At 38.0% G+C, this 23,118-nt stretch overlaps 1 protein-coding gene across 1 annotated transcript; it reads right to left on the bottom strand.

Moving 5' to 3' along the window:
- Positions 1–154: 154 nt before the first annotated feature.
- On the bottom strand, positions 155–4,307 carry LOC149244382 (uncharacterized). Its single transcript, XM_089374833.1, has 4 exons — positions 3,691–4,307; positions 3,273–3,560; positions 871–3,183; positions 155–770 (listed from the first exon to the last, which is right to left on the bottom strand). Exons 1-4 carry the CDS (start codon positions 4,247–4,249, stop codon positions 310–312), a joined length of 3,621 nt encoding a protein of 1,206 aa, XP_089230959.1. The 5' UTR covers positions 4,250–4,307; the 3' UTR covers positions 155–309.
- Between the last annotated feature and the right edge of the window lie 18,811 nt (positions 4,308–23,118).

Raw genomic sequence — 23,118 nt, forward strand, 5'->3', positions numbered from 1 at the left:
TTTAAGTTTGTTGTTGCATTTTAAATAAAAATAGTTTCTTCTATATATATAAACATAATGCAAATAATTTCGAAGCAATTTAATCTATAGATAATAATATTGACGTCATGGATAGATGAAAAAATCCAATTGAATATTAACCTACAATCTATTCAATATAGTGTTGCAAAACCATGTAATTTCCTTGTTGACAATATGATAATGCATACTAGCATGAAGTTGTTTGAATAATTAAAAGTTAAATAAAAATATTAACATTACATGAATGATGGCAAGACCTAAAATATTTGCCATTCTTCACTTCATAAACTAAAATGTACAAGAACTTTGGTCATTTGATGTAGAGGCATCATTCCTTATTGCATTTGTATCGATAAGCAACTTGGATATGCTTCGTCTCAATCTTCTAGAAGCAACTACATTTTCCTCCAAATCCTCTTTGATACTCTCCAACATCCTTACCACAACTCTCATAGTTGGTCTTTCTTCTGGTGAATGTTTTGAACAAAGCAAACCAACATGCAACAAATCTAGTAGACATTTATATACTTTGTTCTCATTAATTTCATCTCCACACACCTCACTAAAAAGGCTACTTTCAATTACCTCATTCACATTGTTTGGGTATGCAAAGTTCACCCAATTGTGCAAGTTTAGGTCTCCAACAAACATGTCACTAGTTGGTTGTTTTCTGGTAAGCATTTCCAACAAAAGAATTCCATAGCTATAAACATCCCCTTGGGTGGAAACTGTCCCACTCAATCCATACTCTACAGTAAAAGAAACATTCATTAAATTTTACTCAATCAATCCATATAAATATTGTTAATGAGAGAATAAAAATGAAAATGTTGTTTAAGAAAGACATACCTGGGGCAATGTAGCCAATGGATCCTCTTAAAGCAAGTGATGAAGCATGTGAATTTGTAGAGCTTTCACCAATCAATCTTGCAATACCAAAATCTGTGACATGGCCTAACATATTTTCATCCAAAAGTACATTGCTAGGCTTTATATCACAATGTACTACTTGCACAAAACAATCATGATGAAGATATTCCATTGCATGGGCCACATCTATGGCAATGTCTAATAGTGTTTTCAGCTCCAGTTCACACACATCCTCACTACTGTTGTCATCTCTTTTAGGATACAAATGCTTCTCTAAGCTTCCATTAGACACAAACTTGAACACTAAAGCTTTGAAATGGAGGTTGGAACATGAGGTTATGATTTTGACTAGATTTCGATGTTGAACCTTCTGGAAGACACTGCATTCTGCTTTAAAACTCTTCTCACTCTGGTCATTTTGCAATTGGAAAACCTTCACAGCAACAGGTGTGCCATCATTCAAAATTCCTTTATAAACTGACCCAAAGCTACCAGTTCCCAACAAGTTGGCTTTGTCAAATCCATTAGTCGCTATGTGAAGCTCTTGATATGAGATCCTTGGATGCTCTGACTTTTGGAAAATAGATCTTGAAACATGGATGTTTTGTATATGCATATTCCCTCTCCATAGGAATCTTAAAAACAAACAACAGAGTATAAAAGCAGTAGCTCCACTCACTGTCAATAGTACTCTTTTGACAATTGTAGAATGACCTCTTGGTGTCGGACAAGGATATAACTGGAATATTTTTGGTCCACAGAGGTTGGGATTTCCATTTAAGGATATGGAAATTGATTCATTTGCAAAAATTCCCCCTGTTGGAATTTCCCCAGCAAGCTTGTTAAAAGATAGATTTAAATATTGAAGCATTCTCAGCTTGTTGAGAGTAATAGGTATTGTCCCAGATAAAAGGTTGGAAGAGAGATCTAGGCTCATAAGGCTTTGCAAATTTTCTAGTGAATCTGGAATAGAACCTTGGAAGGAATTCCGAGATAAATTCAGCGAAATTACTTCAACACAACTTCCAAGTGTAGATGGAATGACTCCACTCAAGTGATTAGCAGAAATGTCTATAGCTTGAGCCATTGACATTTTACCAATCTCAGTGGGCAAGGAGCCTTCTAATAAATTCCAAGACAAATTCAAATAGAAATTTAGATTGTAAAGCTTAGCAATCTCATGTGGTATGTTTCCAATGAGTTTATTGTGTGACAAGTCGAGCAATTCCAAATTTGTACAGTTTCCTAAGTTGGAAGGTATGGTCCCTGATAATTGGTTGTGATGGAGGAGGAGAAATCTTAATTGTTTAAGGGGTGCAAGGGAATTGGGAATCTTTCCAGAGAGTATGTTTCCACTGATGTCCAAGAGACCAAGTCGTTGTAAATTTTCAAAGTCATCAGGGATGTCTCCTTGTAATTTGTTGTTTCCTAAAACTAATCTTTCTAAAATTTTAAGGTTTCTTAAAGATGGAATGCTACCATTTAAAGAATTTCCAGATAAATTTAGATAAGTTAGGCTAGTAAGATTGCCTATATGTGGAGGGATGTTCCCTTCTATCAAGTTGTTTGCTAAGTGCAAGATAGACAAATTGGTAGAAAGTTTTCCTATGGCAAGGGGTAAGACACCAGCGAGTTTATTGTCTCTCAAGTCTAGGACTTTTAGGTGGGAACAATTGGTAAGGGCTATAAGAAAAGGCATGGTTGTAGCATTGCCACTGTAAAGCTGATTAGAATGCAATTTTAATTTTTCAAGGAGGGATAGCTTACCTAATGTTGTTGGGACACTCCCACTCAACATGTTATGGTCTAGAAAGAGTGATTTGAGTTTTGAACAATTTCCAATGGAATTTGGTATCTTTCCACTAAGTTGATTTCCCCATAAACTAAGAAAACTCAAGTTAACCATATTTGACAAAGTAAAAGGAATGCTTCCAGTGAGTTTGTTACAGGAAATTTCCAAGTTAACCAAAGTGGAGATATTTGAGAAAGAAGAAGGAATGGGGCCTGATAATTCATTGTCATAGAGGTAAAGTGATTGGAGACTAGTGAGTTGGCCCAATTCTTGTGGAATGCTACCATTGAGTTTGTTCATGGTAATTTCCAAGTCAACCAAGGTAGAGATATTTGAAAAAGAAGTGGGAATGGGGCCTGATAATTCATTGTCAAAGAGGTAAAGTCTTTGGAGACTAGTGAGTTGGCCCAATTCTTGTGGAATGCAACCAATGAGCTGGTTTTCGGAAATCTCCAAGTCAACCAAAGAAGAGATATTTGATAGAAATTTGGGAATGTAACCTGACAATTCACAATAACACAAGTAAGACCATTTTTAAATTTCTAAAATAACCAATGCCCAAAGATTTGCAAAGGAAGACGAATAGTACCTGTGAAGTTGTTTCCAGTTAAGTAAAGTGCTTCCAGATGTATGAGGGAGCCAAACTCTTCCGGAATACCTCCAATCAGATTGTTTTTGTTGAGTGCCAAGTAAGCCAAATTTGTACAATTGCCCACATCACTCGGAATGTTTCCCTCCAATTGATTGTGGTGCAACCGGAGATCCCTCAAACGGAAAAGGCGTCCCAACCAAGTTGGGATATGACCATGAAGGGAATTTTCTTCAAGATAAAGTGATTGGAGATTAATGAGAAGGCCCAATTCTTCAGGAATGCTTCCTGCGAAAGCTTGTTTGTGAAAATTTAAGTCACTCAAAGCTTTTAAGATATTTGATAAAAAGGGAGATAATTTTTTGCAATCTCTAAAATAATCAAAACTGAAAGGTATCCAAAGGAAAAAGATTCATACCTGTAAGAATGTTGATCCCTAAGTAAAGCTGCTGAAGATGTGTTAGGGAACCCAGCTCATGGGGAATACTTCCAGTCAGAGTGTTGAAGGAGAGCGCCAAGGAAACCAACTTTGTACAATTGCCCAGATCACTCGGAATATTTCCCTCCAATTGATTGTTGTCTAACCAGAGCGTCTTCAAACGGAAAAGGCGTCCCAGTTGACGTGGGATATAACCGTGTAGCGCATTGCCAGAAAGGTTAAGTGTATGGAGAAAGGACAAATTGCCGAGGTAAGGAGAGATGGTGCCCTGCAGTTCCATGTCAGGGAGGTCGAGAGAGACGACTCTGTCGATGTGACGGCGGCTGCAGGTGACGCCGGGCCAGTTGCAGAAGGGGAGTGCGAGACTCCAGTTGGCCATGGAAGCATGAGGATCACTGCTTATTTTGTTTTTGAAAGCTAAGAGAGACTGTCGATCGTCATGAAATGAATGCGGAGAGGAGGAGGAGACGGAGATGAAGGAAAAAGTGAAGATGAAAAAGAGGAAATGAAGAGGAAAAGAAAAAGAGAGTAACGGCATGGTGCTGGAAATGGAAATGGAAATGCAGAGGAGAAATTGGAATGCTGGAGAGACGGGCAAAGGAGCAAAGGATGGTGTGAATGTTAAGGATGGTCACGAGTATTTATATGAGCGGGTCGTGTAATTTTTCGTCCTCTCGTCAACGAGCGAAGGAGCAGATGAAAGACTGTGAAGATGAGGCGTAATTTCTAGTGATCAACATTCAGGTAGTTGAGCGATCTACATCTGAATATTTTATTATTTATATTAAATAATAAAATCTATTTTATTTTTAATAATTATTTGGGACGCACAATTCCACCGAAATTTGGGCGTAGTGAAGACGGAGGTGGTGGTGTCATAATGAAAGTTCGGGCGTGGTGAACACGGTACGGAAGCATCGGAAGATCCACTCAGAAATTTTGCTTTCAAAGAAATGGTTGCGTTGAGTCATGGCGTGCAAGACGGGAGGAGGAGGAGGAGGAGGCGGCGGCCATTGACAAGAAGTCGTTAATAATAAAATTGTGTAATTATGGGCGTAGAAAGTTTGGGCGAGGCATAATTATTTGTGAGTCGAGTCATATTACTATAATTATTATTTATATTAAATTGATTATTGCTTATCATATTAAAATCTGTTTTATGCTTAATCATTATTAAATATAATACGGAGACCCGGAAGTTTCGCGGAGCCTTCCGTAATGGAGGTGTAATTATTACGATGTGATTAGTTTTTTTTAATAGTTATGATATGTTATAAGATAAGGCGTTTTCTAACCATTAGGCTTTTTCATATTCAAATTTATAAATTATTTATATAAAATTGTAATTTTATTATTTCTAAATTGAAATTGTTTGAGTCAATTTTACTATACACTAAATTATTTATATTATATTTTACATATATAAAAATTAAAATTTCTAAATTTTATTAATTTTATTTTTTAATTTCAATTTAATTTTGTATTCGATGTAAGTTTTTTGTGATTTATAATAATTTTTATACAAGCTTATTGACAAATCACAAATTAATGATTAATGAACATTTCAAAGTTACTAATGAAATTCATCATCAAGACCAATTTAATTTCTTAAATTTACAATTTTATTTTATTATTATATTCATGATTTTTCAAGGATGATGATTAAAAGGCCATAGTCTAAATTGCCCAAAAAGTTATGGAAATTCCGGTCATATTTAGAGAAAATCTAGCAAGGATTTTCCACCATCAAATTTTTTGAATTTTTTTGCCTGGATTCCAGTCACTTTTGGTAGTCCGAGCAATTCCTCTGCCTCCGTTAGACGACTCCAATTAAAAGTATATGTTTTTTTTTAAGAGACCACAGTTTTAAATCCAAAAAATGAGATAGTGGTTACTAAAAGTGTCTTGTTACTTACCCAAGTATATCATTAATTTCAATTTTTTATGAATTAAATATTTAAATTTTATATTAAGCATATTAAATTTGTGAGTTTTTTTTCAAGAGTTTACTTACTAAGTATGTGAAAAATGCCATTACAAATATTCAACTGGTTACCGCCGGAACTCTTGTTGGGTGAGGCCAAATTCACCTATGGGTTATAGTTTACTTACCAAGCATGTGAAGATGTCAGGCAAATGCCATTACAAACATTCTATTGTTTACCCCGGGAACTCTTGTTGGGTGAGGCCAAATTCACCTAGGGGTTATAGTTTACTTACCAAGCATGTGAAGATGTCAAGTAAATGCCATTACAAATATTCAATTGTTTGCCCCGAGAACTCTTGTTCAGTGAGGCCAAATTCACCAGGGGGTTATAGTAGCAGTGGTGATGTGATGTAAATTCCATTATCAAACACATATAAAGTAATTTATTTTGCTATTATTTTCTCATTTTTAATATAAAAACTATTTATTAAAAAAATAAATCCAAAATTAATATAATATCATTGAATTTGAAAATTTTACATTATATTATTTTTAAATGATAATATATTATAAACAATTATGTGGACAGGGGACATGCATGTTTATTTCAGAATATGACTTCTAAAATTTTAATTTAATTATCAATAATTATTAGATGGATGGTACATATTTAATTTACATGAAATATTCTAGAATATTTATAGTAGCATATACAAATCAAGGTCAAGATTTTTTTTTTATCAATGAGATTTTTATATTAATTTCCCAAAAATGGATTACATTTGATCAAGGATTTCTTAGCTCTCTGGCCTCACTCCGACCAATTTTTTTGGCCGAGAGAGTTGTGCACTACTTAAAAACAAAAAGACAATTTTTACAAAAAACCAAAAGACTAACAAGCACTAATGCCCAAAAAACATCCAGAATAAAAAGTTTGCCAACAATCATCAAATTACAATGGAGGGTTTTGCATTTGTGTATTTTCCATGGGCCACCAACGGACCGTGCCCCTCATGGACATGGAAATCAATGTGAGTTATCCTCACTTCTATTTCATCCAAGTGTTCATCAAACCTGTGTTGGCTACGACGAACAAAAGCTAGATGGTCTAAGATTTCCCCTTCAGAAAAATACAGCTTTTTTATGTAAGCAATTACCTCGTTCTTGTCTTCGTATCATTTCTCCTGGAGGATGTCAAAGTTGGCTAGGATTCCACACAGTTGTTCAACAATGGATTGTAGTGTTGGGGGCTGATTGACTCTTTCCGGTGATTACGCTCGCTCTTGGGCGATCTCCTCCTCCATCATGCCACTCTCCTTGTTGTGTTCTTCGCTTCTCACTACCTAGTCTTTGAGTTTCCAATGGTGATCGGCTCCACATCGAGCCCTTCCCCTCCACCTTTACATGGCATTACTTCAAGACCAAACTAGCCCCACCACCCTTCTCCACCCTTGACCCCACTTCACCCTCAAACCATTGCACAGGAGGTTGGCTGACCTCACCTTCCAAGCTAAGGTTACCTCCCCACACTCTATGTCCAAGGCACAGTTGGTTAAGTACACAACTCTCCCACTCCACCCACACCTGGCTACTTCCCACCGTTGTAGAGAACCTGCACCACTAATGCCACCACACCAATTTCGGGTCGTAGGGAATCTACACTACACTACCATTAAAACCTAGCAGCAGGAGGCAAAGAAACGATGTTGAGCACCACCCAGAAAATGAACCGAAAATATAGAAACAAACACTACCCAAAAAAACATAGACACGCCTTGATACCTTTCCAGAGTAGGAAGAAAGGTTTGAAAGAGAAGATGAGGGACATAGGGCACTGGACCACAAAAGTCGTTGTTGACTCCCAAGTCCTAGACTGCCCTCACTCGAACCCAAAACTTAGTTGTCAAAACTAGGCTCCCATCTCCATTGCAACATAAGACCTCAAATTGTGAGACTTGAGCATGCATGCACAGGGAAATTTCTTGTGCACACACAACTTCCTCACCCCCTCTGCACCTCACTCCCATAACAAACATCCAAAAATAGATAACTTCACTTCAACATCGATCCGAAGATTAAAAAAAACAAGCTTACAAATGAAATCTCTCAATATCTCCCAAAAACAACACCAAATCATAGTTTTTGTCTTCCTGATTTCAACGTTGCTTGAATCACCTCAATCTGGCCCTGTAGGAGGAAGTTATGATGTTCTGAAGCTTTTGCCCAACAACTAAAAATTCAACTTACAGGTTTGAATGGGTTGCTCACTGGGCAGGTCATACGCTGACATCGGTAGCTGACTAGGCAAGCACAATGGGAAGTATGGGCCAATCCTGTGAAGCCACGTGGTAGTAGCATACTGGTTGAGGTGTCACATTTTTATTGGCTTAAGGGTTTTGCAGTGGACCAATAATCAGGCACCACGTGGCCCTTGAATTTCATCCAAAATTGGTTTGAACGGGCCAACCAACCACCACTGGGATCAAACCCATGACCTTTCGTTAACTAACCAACAAACTTACCAGCACGCCATGACTTTGGTGTTTGTTATAACATTGGCGTTGATTTGATTTATGGACATATTGTTGGCATGTTGGCAAAGGGGGGTGGGCCACATGGCCCTTTCCCCAGGTCATTTGGAGACCAACGTAACCATAGTGTAAGAGCTATGGGGGTGGGTAGTTATCCCGACCCCCGAGGCTCATTACACACCACACGATTGTGTGGTGGACAATGGAAGTGTTATTGGTGGAGAGGGCAGGGACTAGGCCCCATCCCCGGTCCCATCGTTAACCACATGACCACGACCTCCGAAGCAGGATCTAAGCCGACAAGTGCGGGTGGTTAGCCCGGCCCCTGGCCATATTCATAACCATGAGACCACGACGGAGCAGAGAGGGGGCTAAGCTGATGAGGGTAGGAGGTTAGCACACGTGCCCGCGAACAAGGCTAAAAATTCAGTGCTAAGGCCTTATGGCACATTTTAAAGAGGCAACAATTTGCACCATTTACAATGGGAATTCCCCCGGTCCAAGGTAAAATTATCACTCAGCGGTTTTTCAAAGGGACAAATTCATTGCCCAAATATCCAGTTTTTCCATTTTGTAGGACAATTAACAGAGAAAACTTCTATGAGGAATAACTTGGTGTATTTTCAGTCTTTTTGAGCCTAGGAGAGCCTAGATAGGGGTTTTTGGGTGTTCTGAAATTAATGGCAGTATCAATTTTATGATTTGAGTACTACATGTTGGACTTTTTGCAGAGCCAAGTCCTTTAGTGATGCAGACAAAGATTTTTTTGAGTCCATATAGAGACTTTGTTGAGCATGGAGAGAGCCTAAACAAGGGTTTTCCAACTTTTTGAACTCATCTACAACAACTGTTACTTAAGTAGAGAAATTATTTTTAGCCTTTTCTCGGTGTGCTAATGGGAAATGATCTTTTCAATGCTTCATTGTAAAGTAGTTTTTTTTTTATGCTATTCGATCTTAGCTTGAGTATAAGGACATATTGAGAGAGAGTCCTTTTCTTTGACATCATCATGACTTGCTGTAGGGAGTCATTTTTTTGAGTGAGAGTTCTTTGTAGGAGAACATTTCTTTTAAGGATAAATAGTGCCACTCTAGAGTCAAATATGTGCATTGTATTCTTTTTCTACTAAGATCAATAAATCATCCTAACATTGAATCATCCTAACATCGAAGCAGGGCTTGGAGACATAGCCCAGGAAGGGTGAACCCCATTATCACTTGCTTGTTTCTTCTCTGCATTTTTGTCATATTGATTTTCATATGAATTTGATCACTTTTAAGTTCATTTGAAAACTTAACCACTCATCTTTGAAGAATTTGCAAACTAATTTTTCATTTAAAGTGTCAATTTATCAGACTTGCAAAGTGTCAGAGGATGATCAAAGTTTCATTTTTAGATCATGTGGTATCAGAGGAGGTTCTGAATAGGCTTCAAACATGGGTGAAATTTTTCAGCATGCAAGACTCTTATAATTAGAAGAAATGAATTCTTCTCTCAAAGTGGAGAATATGGAACTGAGGAGATTTCTTGAAGCATAAGAGGATGAAAATAAGAAGTTATGTTTGATGTTGTAGAATTTCATTGAAGAGAAAACTGGGGAATGTTCAGGTACTAAAGCTTCCCCTAGGACTCAACAAGTTTGTGGTCATGGAATGACTGGTGATTGTAACCTTTGCCAGACAAAGAACATTTCTTATATGTTAAATCACAAAAGTGGTTTCCTTGAGTCTGCATCTACCACTTTGTCTACAAAAGAGAAGGAGGAGATGGTTAAGCTTCTGGAAGAGGACCAAGAGTGTAACACCCTCCTCCCACATCTACCCAAATAACTAGACAACCGGGGTAAATATGTGATGAAGAGTTACTATGATATGATTCAACTCCCTATGTAGCAGTTAAGGAAGTGGAACTAATGGAACCCAGACAACCTAACCTTCTACACATGCAATAGAACCCCAAGGAGCCACTGAACCCATCCAGGTGACCAGCCCCTGAGAAATGACTCTTTTCAACATTAAAGCTGTTAGCACTCAGTAATTTTCCGAGGTTGTAGAAGAAAATCACCAAGGTAACCACAAACCAACTTTGGAATCTGGGATCTAGCCCTGCCAGCTTCAGAGAGGGATCTCTCTGTAAGATTTAACTTTGTTTGATTGAATATTAGGCTAGTTATGAAGTTTGGATTTTGATTTATATTTGAATGGTTGGTTGATAACTAGATTACCATTGGGCTATGGAGTCTGTTACATAAAGTACAGATCAACTTCAGTGTCTATAGATAGATCTCATAGGGAAAGGTAGCCAAACTGAATGGATTGTTTAAAGTATGTGAAGTGGAGAAGAAGAACAGATTAAGCTTCACTTTAAAATATAGAGCATTGTTACATGAATTCTATATTTAAATATCAGAACAAAACATAGAAATTATTCGTAGCCCAGTGCAGAGTGTAGATTTAAACAAATTCTTCCCTTTATTTATCTATTGAATTGTTTAGATTTGGAAAACAAATATGTGCTATAAACAGAGAAATATAAACACATGAGATAGATAGATGCACTTCACCAACAACTTGAAACAAGAATCTTGTGAAAGAGCTTCTCTATTACTAGTAATCTGTTGATGCTTCATAAAAATATACAATAGTGTCCTTCATACAAAAACCAACCCTTGATACTTCTAAAGATGAAGTATTTATAATTAGTTTACAAAAATATCATGTCAGAATGACTAGGATGTATCTACAAAATAATAAAACTGAATCAAGCTAACTTATTACAATGATATTATGGAAATTCAAATTGTCTGAAGTGGTGGCACTGAAATGGTGGAATAACTGGGTGTCTGGCTCTCATACTCTGCATGTGCTATAATGCTGAGTTGTGTCCCCAAAACTACCTTTTACTACAGTAACTCACAAATTTTATCCCAGCATTGTTCACTCGGGATATTCATCTTCATCAACTTCCTCTACACTTTGTTGACTTCAGTATATTTGGAAAATGTCGCCTGGGTGATGAATATATTTGGAATTTCATATTGAATGTCCTGATCATATGACAATGCTTCTAGAAAATATTTTCCTGTCATACTGAGTCTTCCGGCTGTAACCTTTGAACTATCTCTTGCCTTGGTCATAATCTACTCATTGTAATCTTACCACGTGTTGAGCTTGTCGTTAATCACTAACAAGTTTGGAAGTCCTCTCTTGTAGAGAGGTTCCAGTTTGGCAAAAAAATTTTGTATACATGTGTTCATAATTCTTCCCTTCTCTTCAAGTTGTCTCATAATATTTCCTTTAGTCAACACTTTCATGACTTCCAAAATTGTTTTAGTCCTGTCTTCAATTTCCAACTCTTCCAATTCCTGACTGTTCTTGGAGTTTAGAAATTTGATAAGCTCAATGACTTCATTTGGTTTATCTCCCAGTTTCTTTCTAACCTGCTCGATGGCTTCATTTGACGTTCAATCAGTTTCTGTTTCTCAAAAATGATTTGGATTGAAGGCCAAATGTCCTCCATGTCTTCATTGATCCTTTTCTAGATATTTTCCTTTACATGTGCTAATGTATTGCCCATGGTACAGTCTTTTTCCATTTTTTGCAATCTTTGGGACAATCTCTAGGACTTCTGTGTTTCTGTCATGTATACATTTTCAAACCGTGTACTCTTCTCCTGTAAAATAGTTACCTACAGCTTCAGCTTCTTTAGCTCTTCTTCCTGTATTAAGACATGTTTTCCATTGATTAATCTAACTTAACTGAGCCATCAACAAATGATGTGGGAAGCACAATAGAAGATGATGTTCCCATTGTCTTGGTTGTCATAGGGACACATATTTGTAGTAGAGATGCAATGGGAACTGCATCAAGAGGAACAAATGCAAGTTGCTAACTTTGTTCCTTTTCCTTTATTAACTTGTCCAATTCTGCTTCCATTTCTTTTATCTATGCACTTTGTTCCACTAGAAGCTTCAACATCTCTTCATTTTGTAGCTTTGTCTCTCCAATTTCCTTGGCTTAGGGGTCTTTTGTTGTTGGTAGCTTCAATTGTTTCTTTAAGGTTACAATGTCAACATTTTTCTTTCTGATTATCTCCTCCATGGATTTCGAATTGTCTGGATCAAAGCCTGCTTTGATCACCATTTGCTCCAAGTATATGATTCTAGTATCTTTGGCAAGTGAGGACACTTTCTCCAATTTGATCTGAGACTGCACATTATTTAAGGTAAGTTGTACTTTAGAGGCAGTAATATTAGTCTGTGTAAAAGTAGAATATATCATCTCTCCTGCCTGCCTGTGCATATCTATTTGGTTTAAAGGATGGACATCCTTTGCCTCAAATTCAAAAGTGGTTTGTTTGAAATTTTTTGTTGACTTTGGTTGAGGGACTTGGGCCTGCAAGAATTCCATATGCATCCTTCCCTTCTCTGTATCATATGCTGAGATGAACCTGTGCTGGATAGAGGAAGATTGCTTCTTGAATTGAGCAGATATGTTATCATGAATGGCTTCATTCCTCTGCTTAATCTCTGTATATCTCTTAAAAATATCCAACTGCCTCTGCTCTGTGGATGATTCTGGTGTTTGAGGTATAGTGGTTGGAATCTCTTTAGTAGTGGAGGATAATGGGGACTATCCAACTTAAAAGTCTTCAAACCGGAGAGCACAATATTGCCTTCTGTGTCCTTGAGTGATGGAAAGTCTATTTTAGAGCCTGTTTTAATCTTCTTAGTATATATTTTGAACTCTTTAGCTAAGACTTCTGTGACTGATGGAGAATCATCTTCTCTTGGTCTCTTATCTGTCTTTTCTCTACGTATGGGAGTCTCTGAAGTTGTCCTAGAAAGTACCTACTCCTTAGCCTCCTGCAATGTATTTTCTACCCAAGTGTGTTGGTTCATATATTTCTCTATTTCTGGCCTCTGAGTATGCACATAGGGTGTGGCTTTTTGTTCCACTCTTAACTTGGAAATTACCCCAAAGGGGTCATAAGACCAAGAAAAACTGAGAGGGAATTTCATTTGTTTCAGCAGGAGGTATGCTTCCTCTCCTGCGGCTCTACTGTTGCAGATTAAGTGTCCTATCTGCGTTTTGATCTGGAACTGAGATTTCTTCTTAGATGCCACGAAATGGATGTTATCAAAATGAATTATTTTCCTGATGTATTCCAAGCAAATATTCTCATTGGAAAATACTTAGGTAGTTTGTATGGTGGCAACTCTGAACCATACACTTATTTCTGTGAATGACTGGTAAAGGTACTAGTCCCCTATTTTGACCTATTCACTGAGATGTAAAACCTTCTGAATGTCTTCACTAATCCATGGAACCTGTTGGCCACTCAGCAAACAAGTTTTTGGATACACAAACTCATCTATGAACTCTGAGAAGCTAAATTCCTGTGTCTGACTTCTAACTAAGGAAGTCGAGAAGACAACTGACTGTGGCTCTCCTTGTTGATCAAGCTTCTGCATTGCGAATGGAAACTTATCTGTTTGAAAGAACATAAACATATACATGAGAATTGAATAATATATAAACATTCCTTCAGTTAAAAACTAAAGGAAATTTTCATGAATTACATTTGCTAAGAAGTGACCATAGTCAAAGGTGACTGATGGTCCTTCTTCTGAAGAAAGCGTGGATAGAAATCCAAGAATAGGCTCATCTACCCATTCATCTGAATAGTAACCAAGAATGGATGACAAGATAGAGATCATCTATCTTGTCCTTTGAGGGAACATAGAAGAGGGATATGGGGGGTTTTTCTTAGGGACTTGAGAGTCTTCAGGGAGGAAAATTTCAAAAATGGCAGCTCTCTAAGGGAAGGTAAATTTCTGGTAAATTTCTCTAAGAGCTTCAAGGGAGAAAAGGGAGAAGGAATCACAGTGGGGAACTTGCAGCATTTGGTTTATGCTGTTAGATATGATGGTGAAGAGAATTTCACCATTTGGGGAAATAATTTCTCTCTTGCTTGGAAGGTAAGAGGCTTGGAATCTTAGAAATAATTCCAGAAAATGATAAGACTGGGGGACAAAAAATAGAGGAAGTATGGATTTCCAGAGTGTATCTCATCGGATTGATCAAGGAAATTATCACGAAACCAATAGCATAATTCGAAGAGGTCGAATTCACACTATTTCAGAAATCTTGTAATCTTTGTCTGTAAGTGGAATATGGTCTAAGTCGATAGGGGGAGTGAGCATAGGATTGACTACAGGGGCGGGTTTAGGTGCCATGGCAGTTGCAAAATGGAGAGTGGAAGAATGTAATAGGAGGTATGGGTAGTAAGTTTCAATGATTGAGGGGAATTTAGTGGCAGACCTCTGTATATTTATTGATTACGGGCAATGGAAATGTTGCTGAGAGATAATGGTGCAACAAAGGTGGGAATGATGTTCATGAAGTGATGAGAGAAAGGTGTAGTCACAGAGGCAAATTAAATTTTTATAATGCGCGGACCGAGCTTAACCATTGGCTTAACGGTCTTGATTTGGCATTAATTCCTATAATTGGATCAGGCAAATGGAAATAAAATTTATGGTGGGTGCAATGGTCACAGACGTGGTAGTTGAGGATTGGTGGGCGAGTGGTGTAGGACCATTGGTGGGAGTGACGGGAGTAGGGACAGGTGGTGTGACGGGAATGGGAGCTGCGACGGGACATGGAGGCGACACATGGTAGGAAGATGAATTAAGGTGGGATGGCAGTATGCTTTCGCGGGGGGGGGGGGGGGGGGGCAGGCGGTATCTGGTAAATGGAGGGGGGGTCCAAAATCCCACAGCAATGACATGTAAGGGGGCGGTAAATCACTTTTTGGACCCCCTTGCCGTTAAATGTTATGACTTCGGGGGGGGGGTCCGAAATTTATCGTGGGTCGTCAGATGAATGCAATGGGTGATCGCGAGGTCGTCAAAAAGGCAGGGTTTAACACAAGCTAGTCCCACAATATGTTTCTGGCATATGAATTATAATCCAAGGTCCAAACTTTAGATAACGAACCACCTCAGACTTATTACATCAATAACCTTTATTTTCATATCCTAATACTATTCTAAAGTAAATGAGGGTGCATTTAAACGTGCACACTCTGTCAAATTTTTCATTCTAAAGAGATTTAAAAATATTTATTTCAAACACTAAACTAATCTACTCAACTACATCAATCTAGATTATAGAGTTGGATTAACTTTATTCTCCTTTTCTACCTATCTAATCTTAGCCAAGATTAAATTGTTTGGCTACGTTATTCACTCTCACCTAATTAACATAAATTTAAATCAACTTGAACATGATTAAACTATATGTTTCAAGTATAAAGGGACTGTGGCATTTTAAACAAGTTGCACACATTTCATGAATTTATTCTTTACGAAGACAGAAGGCTAGTAGTGGCACTTGGTCTAGCATCACTTTCATATTTATTCGTTTTTTGTGGGGTTCATTTATCATTTCTTCTCTTTTTCCCTTTTATTCTATTTTTGTATTTATACCCTCTTTTCATTTTTTTTTTTAAATTTTTTCTATCTTTTTTGGAAATCATTTGCATAAAGCTATATTATTTACAATCCGAAATTCTAAAAGAAATTATTCAATGATCAATTGATCCTATAAATTATAAGAAACTAACAGTGGCTCCAGTTGGGGATGACACTTCCTAGTGAAGTGTCAAGAACTCCGTAGACTAGTAGCCTTGAATCCTTATCTTCGGTATTGGATGCATTTGATTTTTTATGTTTTCTGTAGTTATGGTGGCAAAATGTCTCAAAGCTTAGGGCCTTCTCCACAGGATTCAACTTTCAGGCATAAGCTACCCACTCATGACAATACAAAAGTAAATGGTATATACAATAGGTGTGATAAAAACACTTTTTTATTCCTAAAAAACATAATGCTTGAGCATCCTTCCATTGATAGGTCCTCCAGGTATTTCTGTTCCATCTGTGTTCTTTAGAAAAAAGGCACTGTTATCTCGGTAAGAATCAATAATGTAAGGACCCATCCACAAGTTGTCAAAGTTACCATGCTTTATTTTTTTTACCTTCTGGAATCCCATTTCAGAACATGATGGTCGATCTAAAAGTCATCATCTTTTATTCTTCAGTCAAATGTTTTCTTGATTCTATCAGTTCTGTTATGAACTGCTTCTCTTGTCTGCTGCAAATGGATTGTCTGGTTTATTCTCCTTTGCAAATCTTTTGGTTCGACCTCCAATTCTTGCATCATATTTAAAACAGGGATTCCCAATGAAGTTGGAAAAACAACATCTATCCCATAAACTAGCTTATATGGAGACATGCCTATTGACTTTTTGGTAGTAAGCATGTCTAACCATAATGCATTAACCAACTTGTTGTTCCATGCTTTTTTGTTGTCCTACAACAACTTTTTAATAATGTTAACTAAGATTTTATTGGAATATTCTGCTAGTCCATTTCCCTGAGGGTAATAGGCTGTAGTATGTTCCAATGTTATTTGATATTTGTTGCAAAAATCTACCATCTTTTTTTACCTAAAAGCTACAGCATTGTCAATAATAATTTTCCTAGGGAAACCAAATCTAGCAAGGATATTGTTCTCCAAGAATTTTATGATGACAACATCAGAAGCTTGTCTAGTAGGGACAACTTCTATCCATTTTCGATCCAAGTGGATCTCCAGACACTAGTGGCATGGAAAAGGCTCAAAATTCAAAGTGGCAGAAAGATGATTAACTTGACAATAGATCTAAGTTCTTGTTGCCTTGATTCCAACAATGTGAACAATACTCCAATCTGAGTCTGGATGAGGAAGATAGAGGCAGTCAAAGTTGGGTTGACATTTTGCTAACTGGGCAGGATTAACAAAGACACAATTTGAACTTTTCTGGCGGATGGAATCCGGCCAACCTCGGCCAAATTCTGGGCGAAATTGTCACTTGGTTAAAATGACTCCTTAGGTCAAAATCCGAATTTTCAAAAATAACCAGGTTGTTTTATTTAATTAGAAAAGTATTAAAAAAAGGGTGGCGAGCCACCAACCCCGCCACCCCAAACATGGTCACCGCAATAATTTTTTGGAGGGATGGGCCATGACCCCCGACCCCTCCCCCATCCCACGGATTGTTGTAACGGAGCGCAGAGTTTGGGTGGGCTGGCCCTTGGGGCACGGACCCAACCCCATTTCAAATGAACCACAAGTGGGAAAGGTGGGCCAACCCTTGGGGCATAGACCCAACCTCCCACCCACCATCTATTAATGAAGACCCCCAGTGGTAAGTGGAGTGGGCAGGTCACCCAAGCCGGGCCCAGCCCGACCCATTTTAAAAATAAAAATATTTGGTATGTAAAAAAGGGAGGAGGCGGGGTTTGATCGCCCGACCTCCTCCATAACAAACTGATCTCAAACCAACTCCACCAATGGGATTCTTGTAAACTCCATCCAATTTTTTATTTAAAAACACAATTCATTAGTGCACCCAGGCAGAGGAGGGAGCACATGTAGTTCGAGACATTTTTGTAGGAGGGTTAGATTTTCACTTTGTTAGATTTTGACAAATTTTATATGGTTTCAACATTTCTTGGTGCCACGAACGCAATGGCACTATCTATTTCTCCATCAGAGTTATGCATTTTTCGGCCATTTTTCAGTATCGAGGTATAAAACTCCTTTTTTTGTAACTAATGCATGTACTCTTCTTTCTCATGCCACTTAATGAATGAAGGCCTCCCCATTGATCGAGCAGGGACCGGAGACGTAGTCCAAGTTAGATGAACTTCGTTATCAAGTCTTTTTGTATTCTTTCATGCTTTATGTGTTTCTCCTCTTCTCTCATGTGCACGTTAAATTTCTATGTTAAGCTACAATTTATGCATGTAACTCTTTAATACATCTATGAGCAAAAGATCTTGGATCAAGTGGTATTAGAGCAGGTCTTTTTAGATGTGAATTGCATGTTTGTATGCTAACAAGAAATAGGCTCCGAAGAGGCGAAGGGAAGCTAAAGTCTTTCGATCCCAAAGCGGGCATGCACATCAAAGAAGAAACATGGCAGATGAAAATGCTCGTTATGAAGAGGAGCTCGATTTCTGCAAAACCTTCTATGTAATGGCAGAAAATGTCGGCCAGTTGCTTTCAAGACTAGAGAAAGTAGAAGGGAAAAAGGCAGAAGAACAAGGTTCAGTGCATGGAAATGGTGAAGAAGAACCCCCTCCTTCTCCTTCCATGAGTGAAAGTTCTTCTTCCTCTCATCACCATCATCATAGAAATTCAAGGGATGCATCTAAGAAACATTTCTTTAAATTAGATGTCAAATTTGATCTTACCATGTTTAATGGTGAAAGTAATGCAGAAAAGCTTAATAACTGGATTAGGAAGATTGAAATCTACTGCAAGATTCAGCAGATTGAAGAGGACGAGGCAAAGATTCAACTGGCCTCTCTTTAGTTGAGTAACACCGCTCTCGTCTGGTGGGAGAGAAAATTGTGAAGCAGTAAGAGTGTGGGTAATCTTCTTTCCTCATGGCCTAGTTTCATTTCTGCATTAAAGGAACAATTTTATCCCTTGGATTATAAGCAAAAAGCCTTAATGGATTGACAATACTTAAGGCAAGGCAGAGGTCAGGATGTTCAAAGCTTTACAAAGGAATTTAGAAAAAAAGCACTTAATTTGGGCATTGCACTTGACTCACCTGAAGTAGTAACTAAGTATATTGGATCATTAGATAGTTACCTTAGACGTATTCATTATTGTTGTTTGAAGTAACTAAGTATATTGGATCATTACATAGCTACCTTAGACATTCATTATTATTGTTTGAACCAACTGCTATTGACTTGGCCAATGTAAAGGCCATCCATCTTGAGAATAGGGGAAAAAATGAAAGAGATGATCATTTCAAGAAACCACCTTTCAAACCTCCAAATGGAAAACCCAAAGTGAAAGGAAAAGGAAAGGAGAAGAGGACGAAATCAACCAAGAAAGATGAAGGAGAAAGACCTTATTGCACTCACTGCAGAAAGGAAGGTCATGACAACAATCATTGTTGGAAACTGTACCCCGAAAAGAGACCAAAGAAGTATGGAGGAAAAGGCTGTAGAATTTTTCTACAAATCAGCTAGCTCTGATACCATGTAGAATTTTCTCTACAAATCAGCTAGCTCACTGATATCATGTAGAAATTTTACCTGCAGATCAAAATGATATATGCAATGTACTAAAGCATAATACTAGATCTATATCTACCAACAATTTAGCGGAAGCTTAATCACATATGAGCAATATCAACCAAAAACACATATAACTGAGAAGAGAAAGCAATCACACATAACACAGAAGATATAACCTGGGGAAAGCCTCATTCTAAAACCCCACTCTTTGTATTATCATACATAGGATTTATACAAAGCCTTAGCTCTCACACAGCTAGCCATCTCTCATTACAATCCTCACAGATGAAGGTGGAAATACATCAGGATTACACAAAGCCTTAACTCTCATAGCTAGCCAGCTCTCAGTGCAATCCTCTTGGATGATAGTCAATCAAGACTTCTCCTAAGCCTTCTCCTCTACCCTCCAAGCCTCCTATTTCTTTACGCAGTTTTTCCTGGGTGATCCTCTTGTTACCAAGTGTAACACTGATCTCACACCCTGTAAAACTGCACAATCCTCAAGGAACCTTAATCCTTCTGCTTGGATGATTTTCCTTTATAGGAAAAATCCATCCAACTAATAGTACATTGTCCCTCCTCTGATATCAACTGGGTCTTTCTCTGAACTGACATGCATGAGTTATTTATGAGAGAATATTCAGTTATCTGAAGTGCAGCAGTTACATGCATGCAAGCATTAACTAACTGAACTCACATTAATTTAAACAAACTGTTTAAATTAGTCTAACTGGACTTGACTTAGTTAACTAAGCCATCTAATTACAACTCAAATTAGAACTCATCCTTATCTCTTTAACTGATGGATAAATTCCTTAATTAATAGATAGACTATTGCATGTCCTCACATAGACTTCATGTTTGATTTTTCACAACTAATTAACTCATGGAGAATTAATTAATTTATTTTCAAACAGGTGTTAAGTTCAAATTCGAATTTTACTTCCTATTTTTAGTCCAGGGACTGACTAAAATAGGAATCCATCCTGAACTGCTAAAAATAGAATGCTGTTTTTAGCACTTCCTTTTTTCATTCCTTGTTGCCCAATCCAGCACTGGTACCCAAACTGTTATTTTTAGCATTTCTTGTTGCCATTTTTCAACACTCCCTCTCAACAAGAAAGGCTTCAACTCGAACCTGATCTCATACCTTTGGAATGCTCTACATGCAACACTTCTACCAAGTGTGGTTGCTCCAGCAACTCTCGAAACAAAAAAAAAACTCCCCACTGACCTCTCTGTTGGGCTAGAAACATACTTTGATGCTGAAGCTCTACCTGCTGCTAACAAGTGCTCCCTCTCTGACCTCTGAGCTACTAAAACACTCCATGCATCTCGCACCGTTGCACACCTCTCCGTGCCATCCTGCACTAGTGCAACACTCCTGTGCCTCTCGCATCGTTGTAGCCTCCTAGCTCTACACAGTCCTGAGACTCCTACACTGTAGCTCTCTTTGCCGCTCCATCCGCATCTGTCTCTACCAAATCAATCAGTCCTGCTACTCCTCATCGGGGCTCCTGTAGCAAAGTTGAATCAAAGAGGTTGGGTACCTTAAGGATCTTGCCCCTCCTCCTTGGGACGATCACTCCACATCGCCCCACTTCCTACCTGGAGGTATGGCTGCATGTGATCCCTCTGCCCACCTGGCTTGAAGTTTCCCCCTACTAGAGGTCTCTACATGAGTGGATGCCTCCACTCTGTCTCCTCTCAGCTTCCCCAATTGTGGCTGCTCCACAACCTCCTGAAGTTGCTTCACCAATTGTGGTTCCTCCACAATTGACTGAGACTTCTTCTGGCGCTGCATGTTGAGAGGTAATGTACACTCCCTCTCAACCACCAAGTCTCCAATAGTTGCCTTGCTCCTCTAGGCTTTTCCTACATCTTGAACCTCAAGTGCATACAGGTTCTTGGCTAGCACACCAATCTGTTTCATTTTTCCCACCGTCACGAAATTTTCTAGAAAAAGAGTTGATTTTAAATCAGCGATATCTCCCTCATCCGAACTTCGATTCAGCCGATATTTTTTTTTTATTTTGGGTATTTTTCCGCAAAGAATCCAAATCTGCTATTTTCTTTTGAAAATTTTGTACATAAATTTTCAGATTTGCTCTGCAAACTCTCAGCCCAAAACTTAAAACTTTGAAATCTCCTCTCAGTATACTGTTCTTCCTTGATCACTTGTGCTCTGATACCATGTACAATTTTTCTGCAAATCAGTTAGCTCCGATACCATGTAGAATTTTTCTACAAATCAGCTAGCTCTGATACCATGTATAATTTTCTCTACAAATCAACTAGCTCACTAATATCATGTAGAAATTTCACCTGCAAATCAAACTGATATATGCAATGTACTAGAGCATAATACTAGATCTACATCTACCAACAATTTAGCAGAAGCTTAATCACATATGAGCAATATCAACCAAGAACACATATAACTGCTGTTAATATCAAATTCAAATTTTACTTCCTCTTTTTAGTCCAGGGACTGACTAAAATAGGAATCCATCTTGAACTGCTAAAAATAGAATGCTATTTTTAACACTTCCATTTTTCATTCCCTGTTTCCCAATCCAGCGCTAGTACCCAAACTGCTGTTTCTAGCAATGCTATTTTTAGCATTTCTTGTTGCCATTTTTCCAACAAAGGCAAGTAGAAGACAGTGGAAACTGTGCAACAAGACCTTGGATCTAATTCCGGAGATGAAGCATTAATCACAATAATAGGAACAAAAGGTACTCTTACACCTCATGTTAATTCTAAATCACATGAAGGCACTAGTTCGGTAGATGAGTCTCTTCCTAATGAACAAAAGAGAATTGAACTATTTCATATTAGAGTTATCATAAATCACACAAAAGTGGAAACTCGATTTGATACCGGATCCCAAGCAAACTTAATTTCAGAGTCCTTGGTAAAGAAGCTAGGCTTGGAAACCAAACCACATCCAAAACCTTACCCACTTGGATGGATACATGATAAATAAAAATTGAATGTAACTAAGCAGTGCAAGGTTAAATTCGTGATCACTTCTAAGTTAGTGGATGAGGTAAAACTTGATGTGATACCATTGGATATCTGTGGCATCGTGTTAGGGAGTCCATATCTATGTGCTAGAAAGGCAATCTTCTTCCGTCATGAAAATAAATACCAAATCACAAAAGATGGGGTATAATATATTGTAAGGGCTCATCAAACTAAAATCAATGCCAGCCTTGTAAATGCAGGACAAATGAAGAGGTTGGTGAATTCGAGTAAGGGTTGCATGCTTATGGTTGTAAGGGGGAAAGATGCAGAATTATCCAATGCTTTCCAGGGTTGTGATCATGTGCATAAAAAGGAATTATGTGAATTAATTTCTAACTATGATGAGATGTTTCAAGAACCAAGGGGATTACCTTCGAAGAGGGAAATCCAACATGAGATCCATTTGCAGCATGATGCTCCTTTACCAAATATTGGCATGTACAGGATGTCGACCATTGAAATGGAGGATATCAAAAAGCAGGTGCAGGAACTATTGAACCAAGGGGTCATCAAACCAAGTACTTCTCCATGCGGCTCATCGATTGTCTTAATGCCAAAGAAATATAAAACATGGAGGATGTGTGTGGATTATCGAGCACTAAACAAAATCACGGTGAAAAATCGTTACCCTCTTCCTCGAATTGATGACTTATTAGATCAGTTAAAGAATGCCATCTATTTCACCAAATTGGATTTGTGTAGTGGTTATCACCGTGTCTGAATTGCAGAGCAGGATGTGTGGAAAACCACCTTCAATACCAAATAGGGATTGT

Source organism: Pinus tabuliformis, chromosome 8 (assembly GCF_031772625.1).
Source record: "Pinus tabuliformis cultivar Carrire ecotype Pingquan chromosome 8, CPIR1, whole genome shotgun sequence".
Taxonomy (NCBI): Eukaryota; Viridiplantae; Streptophyta; class Pinopsida; order Pinales; family Pinaceae; genus Pinus; species Pinus tabuliformis.

Bases quoted from the DNA above. Each gene is read 5' to 3' on its own strand.
- LOC149244382 (XM_089374833.1), bottom strand. From the start codon at position 4,249: ATGCCGTTACTCTCTTTTTCTTTTCCTCTTCATTTCCTCTTTTTCATC. The intron at 3,561-3,690 runs GTATGAATCTTT...AAGCTTTCGCAG, and splicing joins AGGGATCAACATTCTTACAG to GAAGCATTCCTGAAGAATTG. The intron at 3,184-3,272 runs GTACTATTCGTC...GTGAATTGTCAG, and splicing joins AACTGGAAACAACTTCACAG to GTTACATTCCCAAATTTCTA.